This window comes from Mustela putorius, unplaced genomic scaffold (genome assembly GCF_011764305.1).
Source record: "Mustela putorius furo isolate JIRA1106 unplaced genomic scaffold, ASM1176430v1.1 tig00000421_pilon_pilon_pilon, whole genome shotgun sequence".
NCBI classification, from domain to species: Eukaryota; Metazoa; Chordata; class Mammalia; order Carnivora; family Mustelidae; genus Mustela; species Mustela putorius.
This window is the reverse complement of record NW_025421375.1, coordinates 1,000,126-1,020,345: the sequence shown is the minus strand read 5'-3', so window position 1 is coordinate 1,020,345 and position 20,220 is coordinate 1,000,126. Positions and strand designations below refer to the sequence as shown.

General features: G+C 36.7%; 1 protein-coding gene across 1 annotated transcript; it reads right to left on the bottom strand.

Annotated features, from left to right (window-relative positions):
• Positions 1-1,573: 1,573 nt before the first annotated feature.
• On the bottom strand, positions 1,574-20,089 carry TYRP1 (tyrosinase related protein 1). The gene is made up of 7 exons (XM_004765758.3): positions 19,625-20,089; positions 18,020-18,342; positions 15,291-15,495; positions 9,933-10,100; positions 7,551-7,730; positions 2,847-2,993; positions 1,574-1,988 (listed from the first exon to the last, which is right to left on the bottom strand). The coding sequence occupies exons 1-7, from the start codon at positions 20,007-20,009 to the stop codon at positions 1,783-1,785; spliced, it is 1,614 nt and encodes a 537-aa protein (XP_004765815.1). The 5' UTR covers positions 20,010-20,089; the 3' UTR covers positions 1,574-1,782.
• Between the last annotated feature and the right edge of the window lie 131 nt (positions 20,090-20,220).

The window sequence follows — 20,220 nt, the reverse complement described above, 5'->3', positions numbered from 1 at the left end:
CCTTCTCGATCACATTTTGTTTATTTATCTTGTGCCCATAGCCTTACGGTTGCTTAGTATAGGGAAAACCAGTAACCAATTGTGGGTGCATACTTTTTTAAAGTTTTTTTTTAAGTATTTTATTTATTTATTTGACAGAAAACAAATGAGAGAGCATGAGCAGGGGGAGTGTCAGAGGGAGAGGGAGAAGCAGACTCCCCACTGAACAAGGACCCTAATGTCTGACTCCGTCCCAGGACCCTGGGATCATGACCTAAGCCAAAGGCAGATGCTTAACAAACTACGCCACCCAGGCATCCCTGTGTGGATTTAACTTTAATCTAGTTTCTATTTCTTGAGTTGGGAATACCAGAATCTCCATTTTCTGTAGTGTGTGATTACCATTGTTAGTATTTCTTTTTACCTATTTTATCGAAAATGTTTTTTCACAGTGACCAGCCTTTAAAGTTCTTTGGGAATATTGTTTCAGTACCCCAAGATCAAAAATAGTAAAAAATAGTTTATGTTAGAAGCTAGGAAGAAGAAAACAATCGATGACAATCTTGCATGATTACATAGAAAAGGGGAGCTGATGAAATAATATTTTAAATACTTGGTCTTGAAAACATATAAAAGGCTGGTAAATGATAAGAGAATGCTATTTGGGGTAAACACAATGAATTGAATGGTAACTGTAGAACACTGTACTGTGTGTTCTCCACCTTAGTGGTTGGCTTGTGGACCTCTAAGATACTGGCAGAGGAACTGGGAGGTGAAGTGTACAGATGGGTAGTTCCTTTTTCAGTGAATTGAGAGGGAGAACATAGTGGCAAACAGAGGCAGTATCAATTGTCCTTTAAACAAAGTGATGTTTTTACCACTTCAGAATGTGACAGTGATTATGATTTTTTGCGACTTTGAACCTTAGACTAAAATGTGTGCGGATGTCCAACGGGGAATTCTAGTTTGAAAAAATTAATTGGGATCTCATTTCTAGCTCCACATAATTGATTTTAACTCATAAAAGTGGCTTCCTATATATCTGTTCTTCAATGTAAGTGAACGGAAAGATATTTACATTTTACGTTGTAGATATTCTTACTCCTGTATTTTAATCAGAGATTTATTATCATGATTTTTCTTTATACATAAACAGAGCACAGTAGCTTATTAACATTGTCATATAGTTGACTTGTAAAATGTGCCCCAAACCTTCACACTCTCCTTAAATACCATGGAGTTGGTGCAACCTACTTTTTTTTTTTTTTTTAAACTTTACCTTCACATCCGTTTTCAGAAATATTACCAATACTTAAGTGTTTGGGGTCTTCTCTAGGGTCTTCTCAGCTTCTTATTATGTACTCAGGAAGCCACTTTCTCAGACTGAGGGTTAGGGTTAGGGCATGTCCTTGGTATTTTGCTGTTCAGGGACCTCTCAAGAGGGTTAGTGTTAGGGTTAGAGGTAGGGTTAGGGTTAGAAATTAGGGTTAGCAGTTAGGGTATGTGCCTACAAACTACCGTTTCATTTTATTTCATTTTTTAAAAATTGTTTCAAATTTTGATTAAATTTTGGTTAGTTAACATACAACTTACCATTTTAAAGATTTGAAACCTAGATCCCATTAAAAAATATTTTGAGTCTTCCTAGTTATGAAAAACAATATTTAGAGCTTTAGTTCTAACAAGTGCATGCATAAGGAAGAAAGTAACAGAGGGAAAGAAAATACACCAAGCAATTTAATCTATTATTTTCAACCAAGTGTTTTTGTGATACTAGTACATACGTGAATTGGTCATTTGTCATTAGACCATAGACTGATTAGGATTCTGCATATTTTGATAGTCTTCAGCATAGTGTTGATACTGATCAGTGAGAAGAGGCTGATTTGTTTCATCCATGTTGCTTCTGGCACGAATCAGGCAAGAAGCACCTGCGAAAATGACTGCAACCAGTAATAAAGCGGCAACTACTCCTATGGTAACAATCTCAGAAATACTAAGATTCCGACCTATTGGAAAAATAAAAGGAGAATTAAAAATAAACAGTAAAATAGTTGCCTCCCAAAAATCAGACACCCTAAACTTAGACACTGTTGCAGGCATTTTACCACATTCTTCATATATAATTTTTACTGGCCACATTGCTGATAATAGCACCTGTTATTTTAAAGGCACTTCCCAATTTCTCATAATAAATGGACCCTCCTGGGATAGTTATTATTAATTCCATTCTAAAGTTGAGACAATGATGCTGTGGGGTTTGAACCTCTTGGGTCACTTGGTCAGGAGGCACTAGAGTTGGTTTTAGAGCCCAAGTCTTTCAGAATCTACGTGTTGTGTGCTCTTCCACCCTCCTGCCTTTGTTGGGAAGGGATTGGAAATTAAACAAGAAACTTTTCAATTTCAGAATCTCAGAAAAAGCAGTAAGCATTATCTCACTCCATTTTTTTTTCAGAATAAAGATAAGGAGGCACAATTATGTAGTAGAATAAATTGGGCATATTACACAGGTCTAAGCTCAAAATTAATTCTCCCTGCCTACTAAAAATGTGATCTTTGACATTTATCCTTTCTAAACTAATCATGGCCAGCCCCTTCTTCCTTACTTGTAAAATGAGGATTACAATACTTATCTCAGAGGGTTGTAGGGATTAAGTGAGAGAGTGTGCTATATAATCAACTTAATTCCAGGTCAGGGTAGGCTCTCAACAAATGTTAAATTTCATCTCTTTATCCCCAAATAAAAATCCAAATAACACCTTCTAAATCTAAGTGGAAAATATAGGCCACAGAATACTGTGATTACCTTAAAAGGCAACAAATTTGCTTTAGGAAATTTCCACAGTAGTTACATTTTCAATACTCACTTGGCCATTGAACTTCATAAGTATATCCCAAATTGTCTGGAGCAGTAACAAACATTTCTATGTTGGTAACTGGGGGCCAGAATGGTACCATGTTGTATTGTCTATTGTGCCCAATCGGGGCATTTTCCAGTGGAAATTTGGATGCATCTAAAATACGCCAAAGACATCTCATTATTAGACATAATAAAGTTAGTATTAATAGATTATTATTATATTCTGAAGGTGACTTGAAATATTCTAGGATAAGATAAAAATTTCTTTTATAATTTATACTGAAAAAGACATAAAAATAGTTTCACTACAGCAGAACAGGGAATTGCATAAAACAGAGTTCAAATGCTTTGAATACAGCCCTAGCACATCATTCAGTAGATCAAGAGAGTTTAAAAGCAGGGAAGTTTTAATATTTTATCATCTATGATGATCATTTATTGTTTTATTTTTAAATTACAAAAACTTATTTGAAAAAATTTACTGAAGTTATTTTTCAAAGCTTAAAAAAGATGGACCTGTAGTCTGCTGTAGCTTCATCTAAAATTTAAATTTGAGAGGTACTATATATAATGGAAGTTTGCCCTTGAATATAAATATATCTGTTTGGTATTCTTTACTTTTTCTATTTATCTTCAGAGATATAAATATTAACTTATCTCCAGATACTCTGTTAGAAAAAACACTTAAAATTTTAAATCAAGGTCCTGAAATATTATTTACCTCCTGCCTCCTCTCCTCTTTCTACTTAAATGCAAATACAGGCATTTATATTATTAGTGAGTTTCTGTCATCAGGGATAAAAAGAGTGATATGCTCTTTGTGGCAAAAGATTATTCTTTTTTGTTATTGTTGTTCTGCATTTTTGTCAATACAACTAAACCAGATGGGATATCTCAAGACCAGAGTTGGAAATGGACTTGGGCAGGACATGAGTGGGAATATATTTAGAAGAGCTGGGGTATGTGAGAAGGCTAATGGAGTATTAGATTTTTTGTTTGTAAGCAATATATTACCTAAACAGTCACTGTGATCCTAGGAAGCTCAGAAGAGGGTTTTAGCATCTCCTTTGAAAAAACATTTTTGATCATTAAAATGGTATGTAGTGTTTATATTTTTGTGACTTTTAATTTACTATGTATTAATGCTAATTAAATATTTATCTATTCAAATCCATTGAGCTCTTACCAATGCCAGACACTGGTCTAGCCATGGAGGTGATGACACTGAACAAAACAGACAAAATGCCTGGCTTCAAGAAGTTCACATTTTGGTGTACTACTGTTAATTATTTATTAAAGTTAGATACTAAAGTTAATAATTTAGATAATTTTTTAACTTTTCATTTCACCTTTCTACTAGATCCTGACTTGGTCAGCCTCAACCCAGTTCAGCGTCAGCTATGTGATAAAGTGTTATACCCATTAATGAGTGGAGGAATAATCATAAAAATAATAAACAGTAACAGCAGAATTGTCATGAAACTTTCCTATGCAAGACCCTTCAGGGGCTCCGCATCCTAGAAATACATCTAATATCCCTCAAAATCTCCACCTGTTGTCCCTCTGACCTTACTTCCCATCATTTTCCCTCCACTCTCCAGTCAGAGTGGGCTCCTTTGCTCACCTACGGATGATCTTCCGCCATGTATTTACCTCGTACCCCCTAACCACTTTCCTGATTTTCTTTGCTTAAAAAGACTTTCCCCCATCTAACATACTATATATTTACTTACATATTTTTACTGTCATTTCTACTAACAACGAGGAGGGTTCCAGGAGGGAAACTATTTTTGTGTGTTTTGTATACTACTGTATTTCTGGTATCTAGAAGACAATGTATGGAATCGTAGGTGCCCATAGTATTTTTTCCAGCTTTTCTGAGGTCCACCTGGCCAAAAAATTGTATATATTTAAGATGTACGACATGATGATTTACAAATGGGCAACCGGTATGTGAAAAGGTATTGAATATCACTAATCATCAGAAAATGCAGATTAGGACTGTAATGAGAGAGCACATATTTTAGGATGGCGATTATCAAAAAGAAAAGAGATAGCAAGTGTTGGCAAGAGTGTGGAGAAATGAGAGCCATTGCACACTATTGGTGGGAATTGGTGCAGCTACTATGGAAACAGAATGGAAGTTCCTCAAGATATAAAAATAGAACCACCATATGATCCAGCAATGTCACTTTGGGGGTATATCTAAAAGATGTGAAATTAGTATCTCAAAGAGATGTCTGCATCAGGGTTTATTGTAGCATTATTCACAATAACCAGGATATGGAATCAGATAATATATGTGAAAGGATTTGAGTGTGTGTGTAATTACTTCATTTCTTTCAGGGCATAATAGTAGTGATTGGGCTAGGAAATATATAAACTGCTTCTTCTGAAAAATTCACTGAACTTCTGGAGTACTATATTTAAAACTTAATTCACACGATTCTCATTTGGAAAAAAAAAAAGAGATTTGAAGTAAATGTGCACATAGATAAAAAATGTTAGTGAATAAAAATTAGTATTAGTTTGGATGTTCTATATTGTTCTACCTCATGTCTAATGAAAGGATTCTGTAATAGACTTTTCCCTGTAAATGACTATAATTTCCTTCAGCTGTAAAATGTAACTCTTATTCCATTCTGATCCTAATAATTTTATAATCTTATGATTTTTGAAGAGTTCTCGTTATCTATAAAAGCTGTTTAATACATTTTGAAAATATAATTCCATCCTCCACTCATAGACTTATTTTCAACAAAGACTTCTACTATATGGATAATTTTAGAAATTTTTCCAATCGTTTTATTTTTTCTTTAACATAGTTGTTCTATGACACTGTTTTTCAAGGGGCATTTGCAGGTGTATGGAATATTTAAGTGGGTAGTTAACTGTTAGTGTTTAGTGTTCATGCAATTTATTAGTGTTTACATTGGCTTGTCCTATAATTTTATGGCTGTATTTTGTCAGAATAGGCTTCAGGTTCCCTATTTTTCATTTACAGTGCTTTTCCGTCCGTTACCCTCCAGGTAACTGAGAGATCTTATGCTATTTATAGCATACACAAAGGGAGCAGGAAGAAAATAGCTAAAAAGCAAAAGTGTTTTATCTGGTTCATCAATGGCCTTTTAATGGATTGTTATGAATGTGAAATAATGATCTTTTCAATCAAGATATGTAAGGCAAAGGAACATTTGTTTTCATGGATGAAAGCAAGCTCCCTTTAAGAGACTTGCCAGAGTAACCAAGATTCTCCACTTCTGACTTCCTAAGTAAGTGTTAAGTAAGAAAAACTTAGAAACAGTCCATTTTGAATGGCTGCGTAAGTGCAGTTTGTACATCATTGTCTAGTTCTCAGAAGTGTATATTTAATGAACCTTTTTGTTCATTCCTAAACCTATTAACTCCTATTTACTTGTTATTGTCCTAAAAGTAATACAGCTAAGCATACATAAAATGATAATTATGACTGTGAAAATAAATGGATGTTGTGTTATATTAAATATATGAATGCTTAGGAAAGATTTGTTGAAGATGAATGCCTGAGATATTGGGTAAGATTTAGGAGTGAGCACTATGGTTGTAAAGATAAGGTAGGCATTATGAAAATCCACAATAATACTGCATTCATTGCATCTTAAGCGTTGTTAATTTCTTATTTCACTTAAAAAATAGACATTGTAAATTCTAGGTAATTCGTTATGTTTGTAGGTATGTAGGTAAATACATGTGAAATAAGGTGGCACTCCATTCAATGAATTCATAGCAGGTTGATGAGCAAATATTTACGTGGAAGTTATTTGATCCTTTACGGATTTTTTGATGGAACATTCGATTTTGATCAATACAGTAGTTAATGCTCATAATCAGTTTGGATTAGAGGTTTCTGGTGTATAAATACACACACACACACACACACACACACACACTCACACACAAATAAGAGACTGGACGAATTGGATAGATAAATCAATAGTTAATCCCCAACATTATGTTTATGTGTGTGATGATGTAAAGGCACAGAAGCAAAAATTTAGAACAGTTTTGAAATATGAAAATGCATGACGTTTTAACCGATAGAAGCACTTTTGTTATTTGAAAAGTAATGTGAACCTCTCAGCTGAGTAGAACTGAAGGGAAAATGGCCTTTTAAATAATATTTTTTAAAAATGCATTAAAATGAAGCTGAAAGAGATTATCTATGCAGTGATAAAAAGCCAACATTAACTTTTCAAGTTGAATAAAATTTCCATTTGTAAGAGGCCAAAAGTAATAAAAATCAAAACTGTGGATTGTGAGTATAATTTTTTTGTCTTTTGGGTATTGAGGAAGAGCTCAGTAGGATTTTTTTATTCACAATGAGAACGTTCCAAAAAAAAAAGAAAAAAAAATGTAATGCCAATGTTCATTGGAAGATACGGGGAAGAAACAATTGAGGAGTCTGATAGTCACCTTTTCATACAACATGGGAAGGGGTTCTGTGCTTAGTCTGAGTGGATGATAATAAATATCTTATAACCGCTGTAAGAGATGTTTCATCTGCATTTTCAAAGTAGTTTGGGATATTTGGAAATGTCTAGATATCACAGCTATTTTATCCTTATTTTGAAGTGTAGTTTGGATGTGTCGAGTGCTTACTCTATAGTGATAACTCTATCACCTAAGCAGTGTCCTTGCCGAGCCTGCAAAAAAGCATATGAAAACATCTCACCAGCATTATATCTCCTCATCCATTCATCAAAGACTGCATCAGTGAAAGTATGTAGGAGGACAAAAATAGGATCATTTGGAGATAAATGGGTTTGTCCCCCTGTTCCATTCAGAAACAGATGAGCCAGATTGTGAAGGCTTCGAATAGCAGGGTCATATTTTCCTGTGGGATCACTGTAACCTAGATAAAAAAAACATGGGTGAGACTAGTAAAAGCCATCACAAACATCTTACTTTCCAAATCAGTGGCAGTGATTAAATTGGGAAACAATTTTTTCCTAAGCTTCTCAGGCCAATTTTTACTTTACTGTAATAGCACTGCTTCTCTGTTCCTATGGTTGGTGTCATTTCCTGCTCCTAAGCCAGAGCTTGGTTAGCTTTAAACTAGTGGCCTGATTTGCTAAATGTAGCCTCTAGGTTAAAAATCATGGCCTGCGAAGGATACCAGTCAAAATATATAGAACACACTATTTTGACAAGGCAAACATTGGTCTAGTGGAAATAAAGACAATGGAAATCTCCAGCTTCTTCTAAAAACTGCTGGCACAATTGGGAGAACATCCCTCTGACTGTCCTAGAACTTACATGGACAGATATTACTTTAGTTTCCTGCCTTATTCCTTTTGACTGTCAGCACATTTATTTTTAGAAAGTTATCTTATTTTTGTAGAAAAGTCACAATTTCTCATAACGTTCTTATCACGTCTGTACTAGTTTTAAACATCTGGACAGCCTATTGGTTGAAATATTTCTAGGACTTTTGATAATTATCTATATTCTACATATATATTTCCCATATTCTATATGATATATATATGCTATTCCCATATAATATGTATACTTCCTATAATACATGTATTATATATATTTCTGTTATATATGTATTTTCCATACACATTTTCATACATATACATATATGTACATATAATATATATTTCACACATATACATGTGTATATGCATATATATACATGTGTATATATTTCATACATATACGTATACATGTATATGTATACGTATATGTATATATGTATAAATGGCAAAAGGTGAGGAAAGATCACAAACAAAAATGGAGGTCTATGATGTGGGATGGAGTAAGAATCAGAGGTGGGACAGCAGGGAAAATTTACATACTATAAAATAAAATTAGAATTTAAAATACATTAACCCATTTGTATAATTACTCGCATTTATATAGCCATGTTTCGTACTTTTATCCCATTATTGTTTTTTATTTATAAAATATTTAAAGATTGCCTGTAACATGATGGGCATGTTGGTAGGGGCTGGTCCTTTTCATATGTGCTGTCAGGACATCAGAGCTATTTGTCTTTTGATTGAGCTTCAGTAAGATGCAATCTACACATTCTTTTAAACATTAGTGCTTATGGCCTTAGTTTATATATACCAGTTTAGTCAAAATATAGCGCTGATGTATTGAATAATCTACAAATCTAAAATTAACATGAAGATAGAAGAGAATGGCATACACTTTTGATGATAAAGGGGAGAGAATGAAAATAATGATGAGATTTATGTTTCAAGTATCTCAGATCATGGGGCCAGAGAGATCTATTCCCATTGTTTTTCAGGGGGAGGAGTCTAATATGTTTAATGCTACATATAATGTGAATTTTGACAGTAAGAGATTTTTAATATATAAATGTGATTCTGTTGTTTTAAAACTTTAAATATGTTTCAATAATGATTTAGCGATATCAAAATTCATCATATAAAGACACTGGACTTAGAAAATTTGGATTTGAAATTGTGCTCTGTTACTGAGTATTTTGGGGGATATTCACTGTAGCTCTTTGGTCTTTAGTTTCCTCAGCTTTAAAATGCTTGAATTAAATAAGGAAAATCAAAGTAAATATCATTACATGGTAATTTGAATATTTTTAGACCTTTTAGAAAAGTTACAGGATGATATAAACTTAAATAAAATGAATGCCCCAACCAGGCTTTATTGGCTGTCAACTAATTGTTTAGAATTTTTTATTGTTAGTTTTTCAGAAAAAATTTTAATAAGCTCTCAAAGTCTTGAATATTATTCGACTCTACTAGAATTTGATATAGTTATACACTTATTGATCAGCCACCTAACAGATTTGTTTAAATACTTTTTAGGTATTTAAGAGATTGAAGAACAATTTCCAAGGGCTTGTCTTATGATAATTAAAGAGTTTCATGGTCTGACACTTTTCTTTAACAAGTTCTTTCTTGAGCAAAGAACTGTGACTGCATCATAATTGGAAGCAACATTCCTGTAAATTCACAGGATCAATGCGGCTTTCAAAGATTTTTCAAAAAGATCTGAACGTGAACAGTTCAGTTTACTATGATAACCAGATGAATTCAAAACGCTGATTTCTTTAACTTACCTTCCACTGTGTTTCGGAAACTGTTTGTAGAATTGGAATAAAAAGGAGGGGTGTCGAATATACCAACTTCCAAGCACTGAGCGACATCCTGTGGTTCAGGAAGACGTTGCACCATTGGTCTAGCCACATTTCCAGCTGGATTTCTCCTAATTGGTCCACCCTCAGTACCTGGAAAAAGGATGGACTATGTAAATATTTATAGAATATTTAGAGATCTTATCTTTGCTCTTTAATTTTTATTAATAGCAAGAACATGGAAAGATAAGTTCTCCTTTGTAGAAGAGAAAATTTTTAAAAATGCTTACTTAGGAGCATTACAGTGAGAAAATCTAAGTTATCATGGCCACTTCTGTGAACAGAATTAGATATGCAATCCATAAAATCAATAGAAGATTTTAAAATAGATATGTGATCTATAAAATCAGTGGAATCTATAAAATCACAAATAGGTAGAGGTTCTGATATTTTTAATCGATGTATGCTTCTGTAGTGAGATTATATTAACATAAAAATTCCTTGGAAAATTGAATTTTACCAAAACCTCATAAACCTAAATTCCACGGTGAAATCTGTATTTCACATATATGTGAAATTTTGTACTCAAATGTTATTTGTTTCAAGCCTTCAGAGAAATAAAGAAAAACAATCCAAAACTCTTTGGGACATGGTCTGTACTTCAATCAATTCATGTTTTACAGCAATTGATGTGAGAAACAATTAGACTTTTTAAAAGGCAGTAGGGGGCGCCTGGGTGGCTCAGTGGGTTAAGCCGCTGCCTTCGGCTCAGGTCATGATCTCAGGGTCCTGGAATCGAGTCCCGCATCGGGCTCTCTGCTCAGCAGGGAGCCTGCTTCCCTCTCTCTCTCTCTGCCTGCTTCTCTATCTACTTGTGATTTCTCTCTGTCAAATAAATAAATAAAATCTTTAAAAAAAAATTAAAAGGCAGTAGGACAAACAGGAAACAAAGAACTGTGATAGTAGGGGTAATGGGATAGGTGCCTTAAGGGAGGGAGGGAGAGAAAGAGAGGGAAAGAGGCAGACAGGAAGGTAGAGAAAGGAGACAGAGAGAGGGACAGAGAGGGAGACAGAGAGAGAGAGACAAAGAGACTGAGAGAGACTGAGAGAGAATATCAATCCTTTTTAGTTGAATGACTCCAGAAGGGTGTCATTAAAGAAGAGAGATTTGCAAAGAACCCTGAAGGACTGAGGAGAATTTTCAAGTGAAACAGGAGAAATGTTACAAGTCAGAGATTTTAGACAGAGGTAATAAGGACAGATGATAAGCTTTCTCCTGTCTATGAGATATGTTCTGTCAGAGCAAGAATGCTCTCTGTACTCGCTCACCAGCACACCCCTTAATCTTGGTATAGTGTCTGGCATGTAACAGATGCTAAATCATCGTTTGGTATATGCTGATGTATGGAAAGATCATGTCGGCTATAAAAGAGGGCCTGTGTGGGAAATAACTTGCCTTGAGCACAGGGTGATGTATGAGAGTAGTGGACGGTGAGAACAATGAAAAGCTAGACCAGAACCATACGTGAAGAAATCAAGAGCAATAGGAAAATTTTTATTTAATTCAATAGGAAGTGAAGAGAAATCTTAGATAGTTGGGAGGAAAGGAGATTGGTTAGGAGCCTTTTGCATTTATCTGTTCGGTGGTCCCCAGAGGAATGTGTGTGTCTTACTAGTATATGCAGAATAATCTGCATTTATGGGATGGGAGAGGTGATCTTACAACTGCAACTTGTATACATTTCACCTCATTCATAAAGCTTATTATGTTGTAATGTTTATAACTGACCTAACGGTTAATACCTGATGAATTAGCATAGCAAATTTATTTATATAATATAAAAATTAAACATATGGCAATATTGAGATTAGAAAGTAGATGTACATTTTTTTAGGTATATATTATTACTAGAAGTTTCAGATACCACGGGCTAATCTATCAATTCAAGTTTATGTTTTAGGGATTATTGTTCAGGAACTGTCAATAAATTCCAAGAAAAAATAATAAATCCTGTGGGTTTTGAAAACACTACATTTCTAATTTTGCCCTCATGGAGTTTCATAGTGGAGAATTCAGATAGTAAAGAAACTAGTTTAAAGCAGTTTAATTTAACCCAAGGGTCTTTTTTTCTTTTTTTTAAGTTTTTTTATTTATCTGACAGAGATCACAAGTAGGCAGAGAGGCAGGCAGAGAGAGAGGAGGAAGCAGGCTCCCGGCAGAGCAGAGAGCCCGACGTGGGGCTCGATCCCAGGACCCTGGGATCATGACCTGAGCAGAAGGCAGAGGCTTAACCCACTGAGCCACCCAGGTGCCCCAACCCAAGGGTCTTTAGGTTTGGACCAAACAGGCATGGACAACCTCTGCCTAAAATACACCTAAAAACATTGTATAGATTGGAGTCTTGTGAAGTTTTCATGTAGGAAGGAATAAAAAGTTCTGAGTGTGTGAAGGAGAAAGTAGATGGAGGAAATACTGTGTAGAAACAACAGTGTTTTTCATGTGATGTATCAAACATGATATTTTACTGGTTAGAAGAGGCTTAGATGTCCCTAATTCATTCTTTCAAAGTACCAAGTTTGGTGCATTAATAGAACATTGGAGAGACATGGTGCAACAAGCCCATGAAAACACAGGCATGTGATATGTCTATGCATGGCTCTCCTGTAAAATATGATAACAGAAATCCACAGGAATAGTAAAGAAAGGAAAGAATCTCTAGGAGAATTGTTTTTTAAAAGATTTTATTTATTTATTAGAGAGAGTGAGAGAGAGCATGTAAGCACAAGCAGGGGGGAGGGGCAAAAGGCACAGAGAGAAGCCCTGCTCAGCAGGGAGCCAGACTTAGGGCTTGATGGATCCCATGACCCTGGGATCATGACCTGAGCAGAAGACAGAGGCTTGACCAACTGAGCCTCCCAGGTACCCCTCTCTAGGAGAATTAAATACAGTGTTATATTAAAGCATTTGGCACCATATCAGTTGCATAGCATGTGTTGAATCAACTATTAGTTTCCTTTTATCTTTCACTGGCTAATAATAAATAAAATGCTTGGCATTTATATTTTGAACTAAGACAAGGAGTAATCTTCAAATTTGCTTCATTTAAAATACATAATCTTCAATTTTTCATGAAACTCTGTGTCCTGTTATGAGACTTAGACTAATTGACCAAGATACTGTGACCAAGGGACTTCTCTCCTATTTACCCATTTAAACTATGCTACATTTTGGTATCCAATTATCTGCATCATCCGAAAATGTCTGGGAAAAAAAATCCCAGGCCAAAATACAATAGCCTGCTCAAAAATTAATGTTTTGGTATCTAAAGATATATTAATTCTCAATTGTATTTCAAGGTGTGGTTACTCATTCAGCATGCCAAACAAATAAAATTTTTACTCTAAGTTTTAAGCTTCTACAGAAAAAAAAAATTAATATACTGTCATTTCCCTCATCCTTTATTCCTATACACAGCTAAATAATTTTCTAATGGTAAGAAAAATCTACTGAATTTTTTGTTCTTTTTAGAATATTCTTTTTAAGAATATCCTTTTTTTTACGTTTATAAAGGAATTTAATATTTTAAACTTAAAAGAATGTACATAAAATGTGCTATGAAGATAGTAATAAAATGAATTCCTGAAATCTAGTTTTTACATGGAAGAACAAACTTAAAATCCCTGAGCATGCCTGAAGAAGAAAAATAAGACAGGGTAGGGAGACTCTAATAATTAAGACCTGTGTTAGTACCACAGAGACTAATAATGTGATCCAAGGAAGAGAATGGTACACTCAGGAACACATCCACATACAACAGAAACTTGGCCTAAGGCAGAAGTGGCATTTAAATCACTGAAGAGAGGATGCTAGCTAGGACAGCTGGTTAAGCATTCTCTTTATGTGTTTGCTTTGAGAGAGGTGGAAAGTGATTGGCTGGCAGATCTTTTCTGTGCAGTAACCTTCCTTTCCTTTTCTTTTTAAAAAAGACTTATTTATTAGTTTTGTTTACTTGAGAGAGAGAGAGCAGGGGGAAAAGGCAGAGAGAGAATCTCAAGCATGTACCCTGCTGAGCACAGAGACGGATACCTGGCTCCATCCCAGAGCCCTGAGATAATGACCTGAGGCAAAACCAAGACTCTTGACACTTAACCAACTGAGCCATCCAGGTGCCCCAGCATCTTCCTTTACTTAAGGATATCCTTCATATCACCTTTTGGGTTTGACCCTTTGACTCGAATTTTACTCTTTGGGCTCTTCAACTGTTTCTGCACATTCCAGATTTCTCAGGGAAACAATTTTCTGTGAAAGTCCAGCAGAAGACACATGACTCCTGAGCAGTGCTGAGTGTGCTAAGAGGGTGAATTTTATACAATCATACATTTCCAAAATAAGACAGTGAACATTTACAAAATAAGAGAGAGTGAGCAATGCACTAACCAAAGTGCTTAAGAAAAGCCATTTCAAAATGTTTAGTCTCCCCTGGGACCTTTGAGATTGCCTTGAATAGCCCCAGTGTTCAAGGAATAGATCTGTACATGGATTCTCTATATAGCAAAAGTAGACGTTACTCTGAAGTCCTTCGTAGAATTGATGAGGAAGCAGGAGGCTGGCTGAGGACAAAGCAAAAGCTGGCACCTTGCACCCCCCCTTCATCCGCTCCCCTCCATATGTGTAGCATTGCTCAGGCACCCTTGACTGCCATAAAATGATAAATAGTTAACTTGTTGAGATCGCAACCCTGCAAAACAGGAGTCTCCCTTGGTTTGCAAATGTCCTTGAGATTACAACAAAGAAGTTACCTTATCAATAGCCCAATTTCCAAAGACACAGAACTCAGTTCCTCAAGCCTAATGTCACCCTCCCCTCCATAAAAACCGAAGGAGGTGGAGGTAGAAGGAAAAGTAAATAAAGTTAAATTTCTTCTAAAACCTAAATCTCATTAACAAGGATGCTTGATAGCAGGAATGTAACATTCCGCCAGACTTCCAATTGTCTTTACTTGATAGCAACTAAGCCTTCAATATCCTGATAGTATTCTTTGCCCCAATAGCCCTTCTGAACACCCCTTTGTCCTCACCTACCCAACTCCTGTGTATATAACCAACCACTCCTCACAACCCGGGGCAGCAGCTCTTCCTGCCCACGGGTCCTGTCCCCGTGCTTTAATAAACCACCATTTTGCACCAAAGATGTCTTAAGAATTCTTTCTTTAGTCATCAGCTCCGAACCTCACCCCACTGAACCTGACTTAGGTTCTGGGACTTCATCAGAATGAAGGGCCACACATTTAATCTCTTTATCTAATAGGGAATTCTGAACCCTGGATGTCATTTAGAACTTACTATTACAAAGAGTTCCCAGGGAATCATAATCCTCCAAGGATTCACAGACCACTCGCCATTGAGAGAAGACAGAATTCAGGCTGATCAGAGTGGGATCAAAGTTGCTTCGGGATCCCATTAGGTCATCGGTGCAAATGTCACAGATGTTCTTCCCAGTCGCAAAATTCCAGTAGGGAAGGGAGAACGAGGGATCCTGCAACATTTCCTAGATCACAGAAACTTTTATTAGTATTCTCTGCTTTTGTTTAAAATTCTCCATCTTGGCTTGGTTTTCTCCCCAGCGGTGTCTTTTTGTCGGCTCTCTCTGAGCAATTCGAACCAGGGAATGTATCAGTAGTGTCTGAGAGGCCAGAGGAATTAAACACCTTATTTAACAAGGCTTCTGATGTACTACAAGAAGTCATTCAGCATACAGAAGTTTCTGCAAATGATTTTTGGGGGGGAAGGAGGGATTCTTCCCTTTCTTTTTTAAGCAGGTAATCACATTTCTATTGGTTATACCAAAAAATACCAATAATAACTTTCACCCTTTGACACTTTACCTCCTTCTGTTTTCAGATCTTGAATTCAAGCCTCAGTAAGTCTGGGTCTGGAGCCAGATCCAGCCTTTAAATAAGTAGAGCAGTACTTTTTGTTTTGTTTCTGTCTTTTAAAATTTAACTTGAACGACTTCAGGCATTTGGAGTCTGGCCTTTAAAATGTTTTGTGGGTTAGCAAGGGCAGTGGGAGAAGCCTATGGATCGGGGCGACGAAGACCGCAGTGGTACAATCCAGGTTTTCCAAGCCCCAGACACAAGAATTTGACTTTTCGCAGGTTACATAGTGTTTCGCACTTACCTTACCCGCCGGGACACTGAAGGTGTTTTACTTAAAGACCCCTGCTTCAGAATCTAAACTGTTAAGACTTGGGTTTCTGCTCGAAACTAATACCATCAGGAAATACTGAACAGAAGCAAAATACTTCTTTGTGCATACTGTTCTTTAAACCAAGTTTCCCTTCTGAGCTGACTCAACAGTTCTTAAATGTACTGGACTCATGCTCACATGCTTCTTTTATTGAGTTCCCTAAAACATGCATTTATTGTACTTGTTCTCATTCCCCTTAGGCCTTTGGTGAGTATGTTTAAAGCATGGAATTGAGATGGAGAGCCTGCTATTGTTTTATCTCACCTCCAAAGCATTTAGTACTTTTCTGCCTTTTTACTTTAAACCCTTCCCAGGAAGTATTCCCATGTCCTCAAGGTGTTTTAGAGGACCCAAAGCTTTCCAAGGAGCCTCAGTTATTGATCTCCAGGGGTTGAGAGCCCTTGTTTAGAAGCCATTGTTCTGGTTCACAAAAATTAGTGACAGCTTCCAAGGGATCAATAAGAGTCAGTTTGTGGTTCAGAGCTGACATTTGGGAGCTGGAACATATTCATGTGGCATTTCAACTGTGCATTACATTTAGATTGTAATTTGTTGGATCCCTTGTGCTGTTGGGTTTGAAAATTGTAAGTCATAGAGGTTGAAGTTTACACAGGCAAAAACGAAGCATTTAGATACTTTCCACCTGCCCTTTCATTTTGGTGTGCCCATGGGAAAATGACTTAAAGGCACGGAGATCTGGAGCTGATTACAGATGACAGATTTATCTACTCATAATCTACTAAATGTCTTACTTGTAATCAGAACTATAAAATATGAAGTTCAGAGTATCAGATGAATTAATTTAATCACTCTCAAACTGCGTATGTTTGGACGGCTTTCATACCCATATTTTATTCTGTATTCCAACCATTTATTTTCTTGTGATAATGCTGACAGCAGGCATACTACAAATCAATAGGTGACTCTAAACACCTTTTCTACCCTCAGATATTTTCAGATTAGTTTTCAGATTTTAATTTGAGGGAAAGAATTCATTTCATTTAGAGAATGGGTTCACTCTGGATTTCCTAGTTGAGATATAATAATTTAAAATGTCACTTGAAAATTCCAATACTTCTCTCAAGAAAAAGCAATTGGCAAAAGAAACTACGGTAATAAAGATATCTGTGTTAACGGATCCTTTAATGTGGCTAGAGCTTCTCTGCTTAAAAATAAGCAGGAAATACTTATGTCTGGGTTGAGGTTCACTTTATGCACCCCCAAAAGTTGATGCTATTTAAAGAAAAATGCTGTCTGATTGATATGATATTTTATTAGGTTTCTTCCACAGGCCTTGAAGTGTCAGGGGTCATGGAAGCAAAATGGCACTCAATGAAAATATGACTATATAAATGTAAAATATATTTTCCATAATTTAAACCCTGTACTGTATTAGAATCATCAGCTGGCGTAATGGGGGATGTATTTGGGCCTTGGTAGCCTCAGAAGTGTATGCACACTTGTTTCGTCCAAATCAGGAGGAGGGAGTATTAGTTTATATTCAAGAAGGAAGACATAGCAAATGAGATTCTTTTGTTGCAAGCCATATGAAGATCATTTTTTCAATTACAGAGCTATAGAATATGTCCAACACTTTAAATCACACCTACAAATGTCCCAACTGGCTCTCTCATCATTGACACTACCATCTTTTCATAAACCCTTCACAAAAGAGAAAGATTAATAAATGAGTAAGTAATCAGTAGAGGGAGAAACTTCACGAATGTCAGAGGCAGATTAATCACATGTTTAGATCATTAAGAACACAGTGAGTTAAGATGATGTACAAACTGGACCCGAGAACAGAAATGTTCCACACATACCTGCAGGTCTCTCTCCAGCTGCAGGAGATGGTACCGGTGCCACGTGAGGAAAGCTGGTCCTTCATGAGAGAAATCCACTTCACCAAAGCTTTCCTGTCCTGGCCCGAGGAAAGTCTTTTTAACTGAGTAATAGTGTGTCCAAACAAAGTAGTTATAAATGGAAATGTTCTCAAATTGTGGCGTGTTGCCATCTGGTCCCAGTATTTCTTCTGATCTCCTGGTCGCAATGACAAATTGAGGGTGAATTGTGCGCTTTGCCATGTCTAAGGCCTGGATGAAGTGGTTCTTCTCTTCTGCACTTAAGTCCAGAAGGTTTCTCCTGACTTCAAGGATACAAAATTCAACCATGAAAGCATCCGCCTCATGAACCATAATCATAACGCCGTGTCCCGTTTACCCACTAACGATAATCTGCATGCATGTTTAAATCATTTTATACTTTTTTAAAATGCCTCTTACTAAAATGCCTTCTTTAGGCCTGTTTTCATCCCCCACCCCTTACCCTAGGATTTCTGTTAGTTTTCTTTAATCTGACTGTGGACTTTATGATTCTGTGATCTTGTAATTAGTTCTGCTTAACAATGCTATATTTTGGGAACTTTCTACATTCTTAAAATCATAAGCCTTGCAAGAACATGGTACAGTGGTTAAGGCCAGAAACTCATTCTATGACTGCACTCATTTTTCTAAGTCTCAGTTTTTCATCTGTCAGGTGTATGTAAAAACAATATCTGCTTTACAGAATTGTAAATATTAAAGAGTACACACATAAAATTCTATCAGAGCCTGGCTCATAATAAAGACTCAATAAAACTCTTGTTAGACCCTTTGGTCCAGTGTTTGGCACATAGAAAACAAGCAAGTATTTCTGGATTTACTCTTTAGAGCTTTGCTATTTATTGCTATTTAATAGGGCATAGGTGAGGTTCGTCATCTAAAATGGCTGAACTTGACCATAACAGTGGGCAGTTTCGTTGTGGCTTAGCAAGGGCAGTGGAAGAAGCTCATGATTTAGAGCTAGACTGACCTCAGGGGTGAATTCCAGGGTTTCCAAGTCCCAGCTATATGGATTAGACCTTTCTGAACCTCGCTTATGACCATTAACATAACTACCTTGAGAAGTTACAAAAAGGTCTATTCATGGGGTGCCTGGGTGGCTCAGTGGGTTAAGGCTCTGCCTTCGGCTCATGTCATGCTCTCAGGGTCCTGGGATCAAGCCTTACATCAGGCTCTCTGCTTAGCAGGGAGCCTGCTTCCCTCTCTCCCTCTGCCTGCTTCTCTCTCTGCTTATGATCTCTCTCTTTCTCTGTCAAATAAATAAATAAAATCTAAAAAAAAAAGAAAAAAAATGTTCTAGTCATAAACACCTAGCACAATTCCTTGAATAGCATAGTTGCCCAGTTAGTGTTTTAGAAGAAAATCGCATAACTCACATCTGAGCCTTGACTCTTTAAACTGCATAACTTATTATCCTCTCAAGCCTCATCTCCCTCAGCTGAGTAATAGGATTTCCAGGTATTTTTCTAGCTCCAGTGATTTAGGTTTCTGTTAAATGCATTGAGTCTCAGGAAGAACTGTGTCTCCTCCATTGATATCCTCACTTACCTGTGAGAACCCTCTGGTCACAGGCAACTCCTCTCCATCCAGGACGGCAAGTCCCACAGTTGTGTCCTGAGAAATTGCCATTGCAGTGACATGTCCTGTTGAAGAACTGTGTGGGCCAAGCCTCCCGATCATCTCTGCCATCATGGGGGTAATGGGGGCTGTGGGGTCGGGAGTCTGCGGTCACTGCCTCACACCTGCCCCTCCCCGATGTGGAGCCACAGCGGTCAGTCCCAGGCCCAGACAGCGGGGACAGATCGGGGCAACACACACCGTTTCTCAAGGCCTCGACAGTGGCACACTCTCTTGGGAACTGAGCCCAGGTCTGATGAAAAAAAAGCAGGGGCAAGAAGACGCATCCCAGGGAGAGGAGTTTATGAGCTTTCATTCTGCTGTAAACAAGAGCGAAGAACAAATCTCTGGTTTGCAGCCCTTTGTGTGGAGACTGAAGCACACCAATAAAAAAAGGAGGCTGAAAAGAAGAAAACAAAATGAAATTGTGCCAGTGCTTTTTCGGTTTTGTTATAAACAGGCATGAGCCCTTCCCAACCCCCTTCAAAATACCTTTCGTATCTGTAAAATGACATTTCTAGCGAATC

Bases quoted from the DNA above. Each gene is read 5' to 3' on its own strand.
- TYRP1 (XM_004765758.3), bottom strand. From the start codon at position 20,009: ATGAAAGCTCATAAACTCCTCTCCCTGGGATGCGTCTTCTTGCCCCTG. The intron at 15,496-18,019 runs GTATGTGTGGAA...TCTGTGATCTAG, and splicing joins AGCTGGAGAGAGACCTGCAG to GAAATGTTGCAGGATCCCTC. The intron at 2,994-7,550 runs GTGAGATGTTTT...GGCGTATTTTAG, and splicing joins GATGAGGAGATATAATGCTG to ATGCATCCAAATTTCCACTG.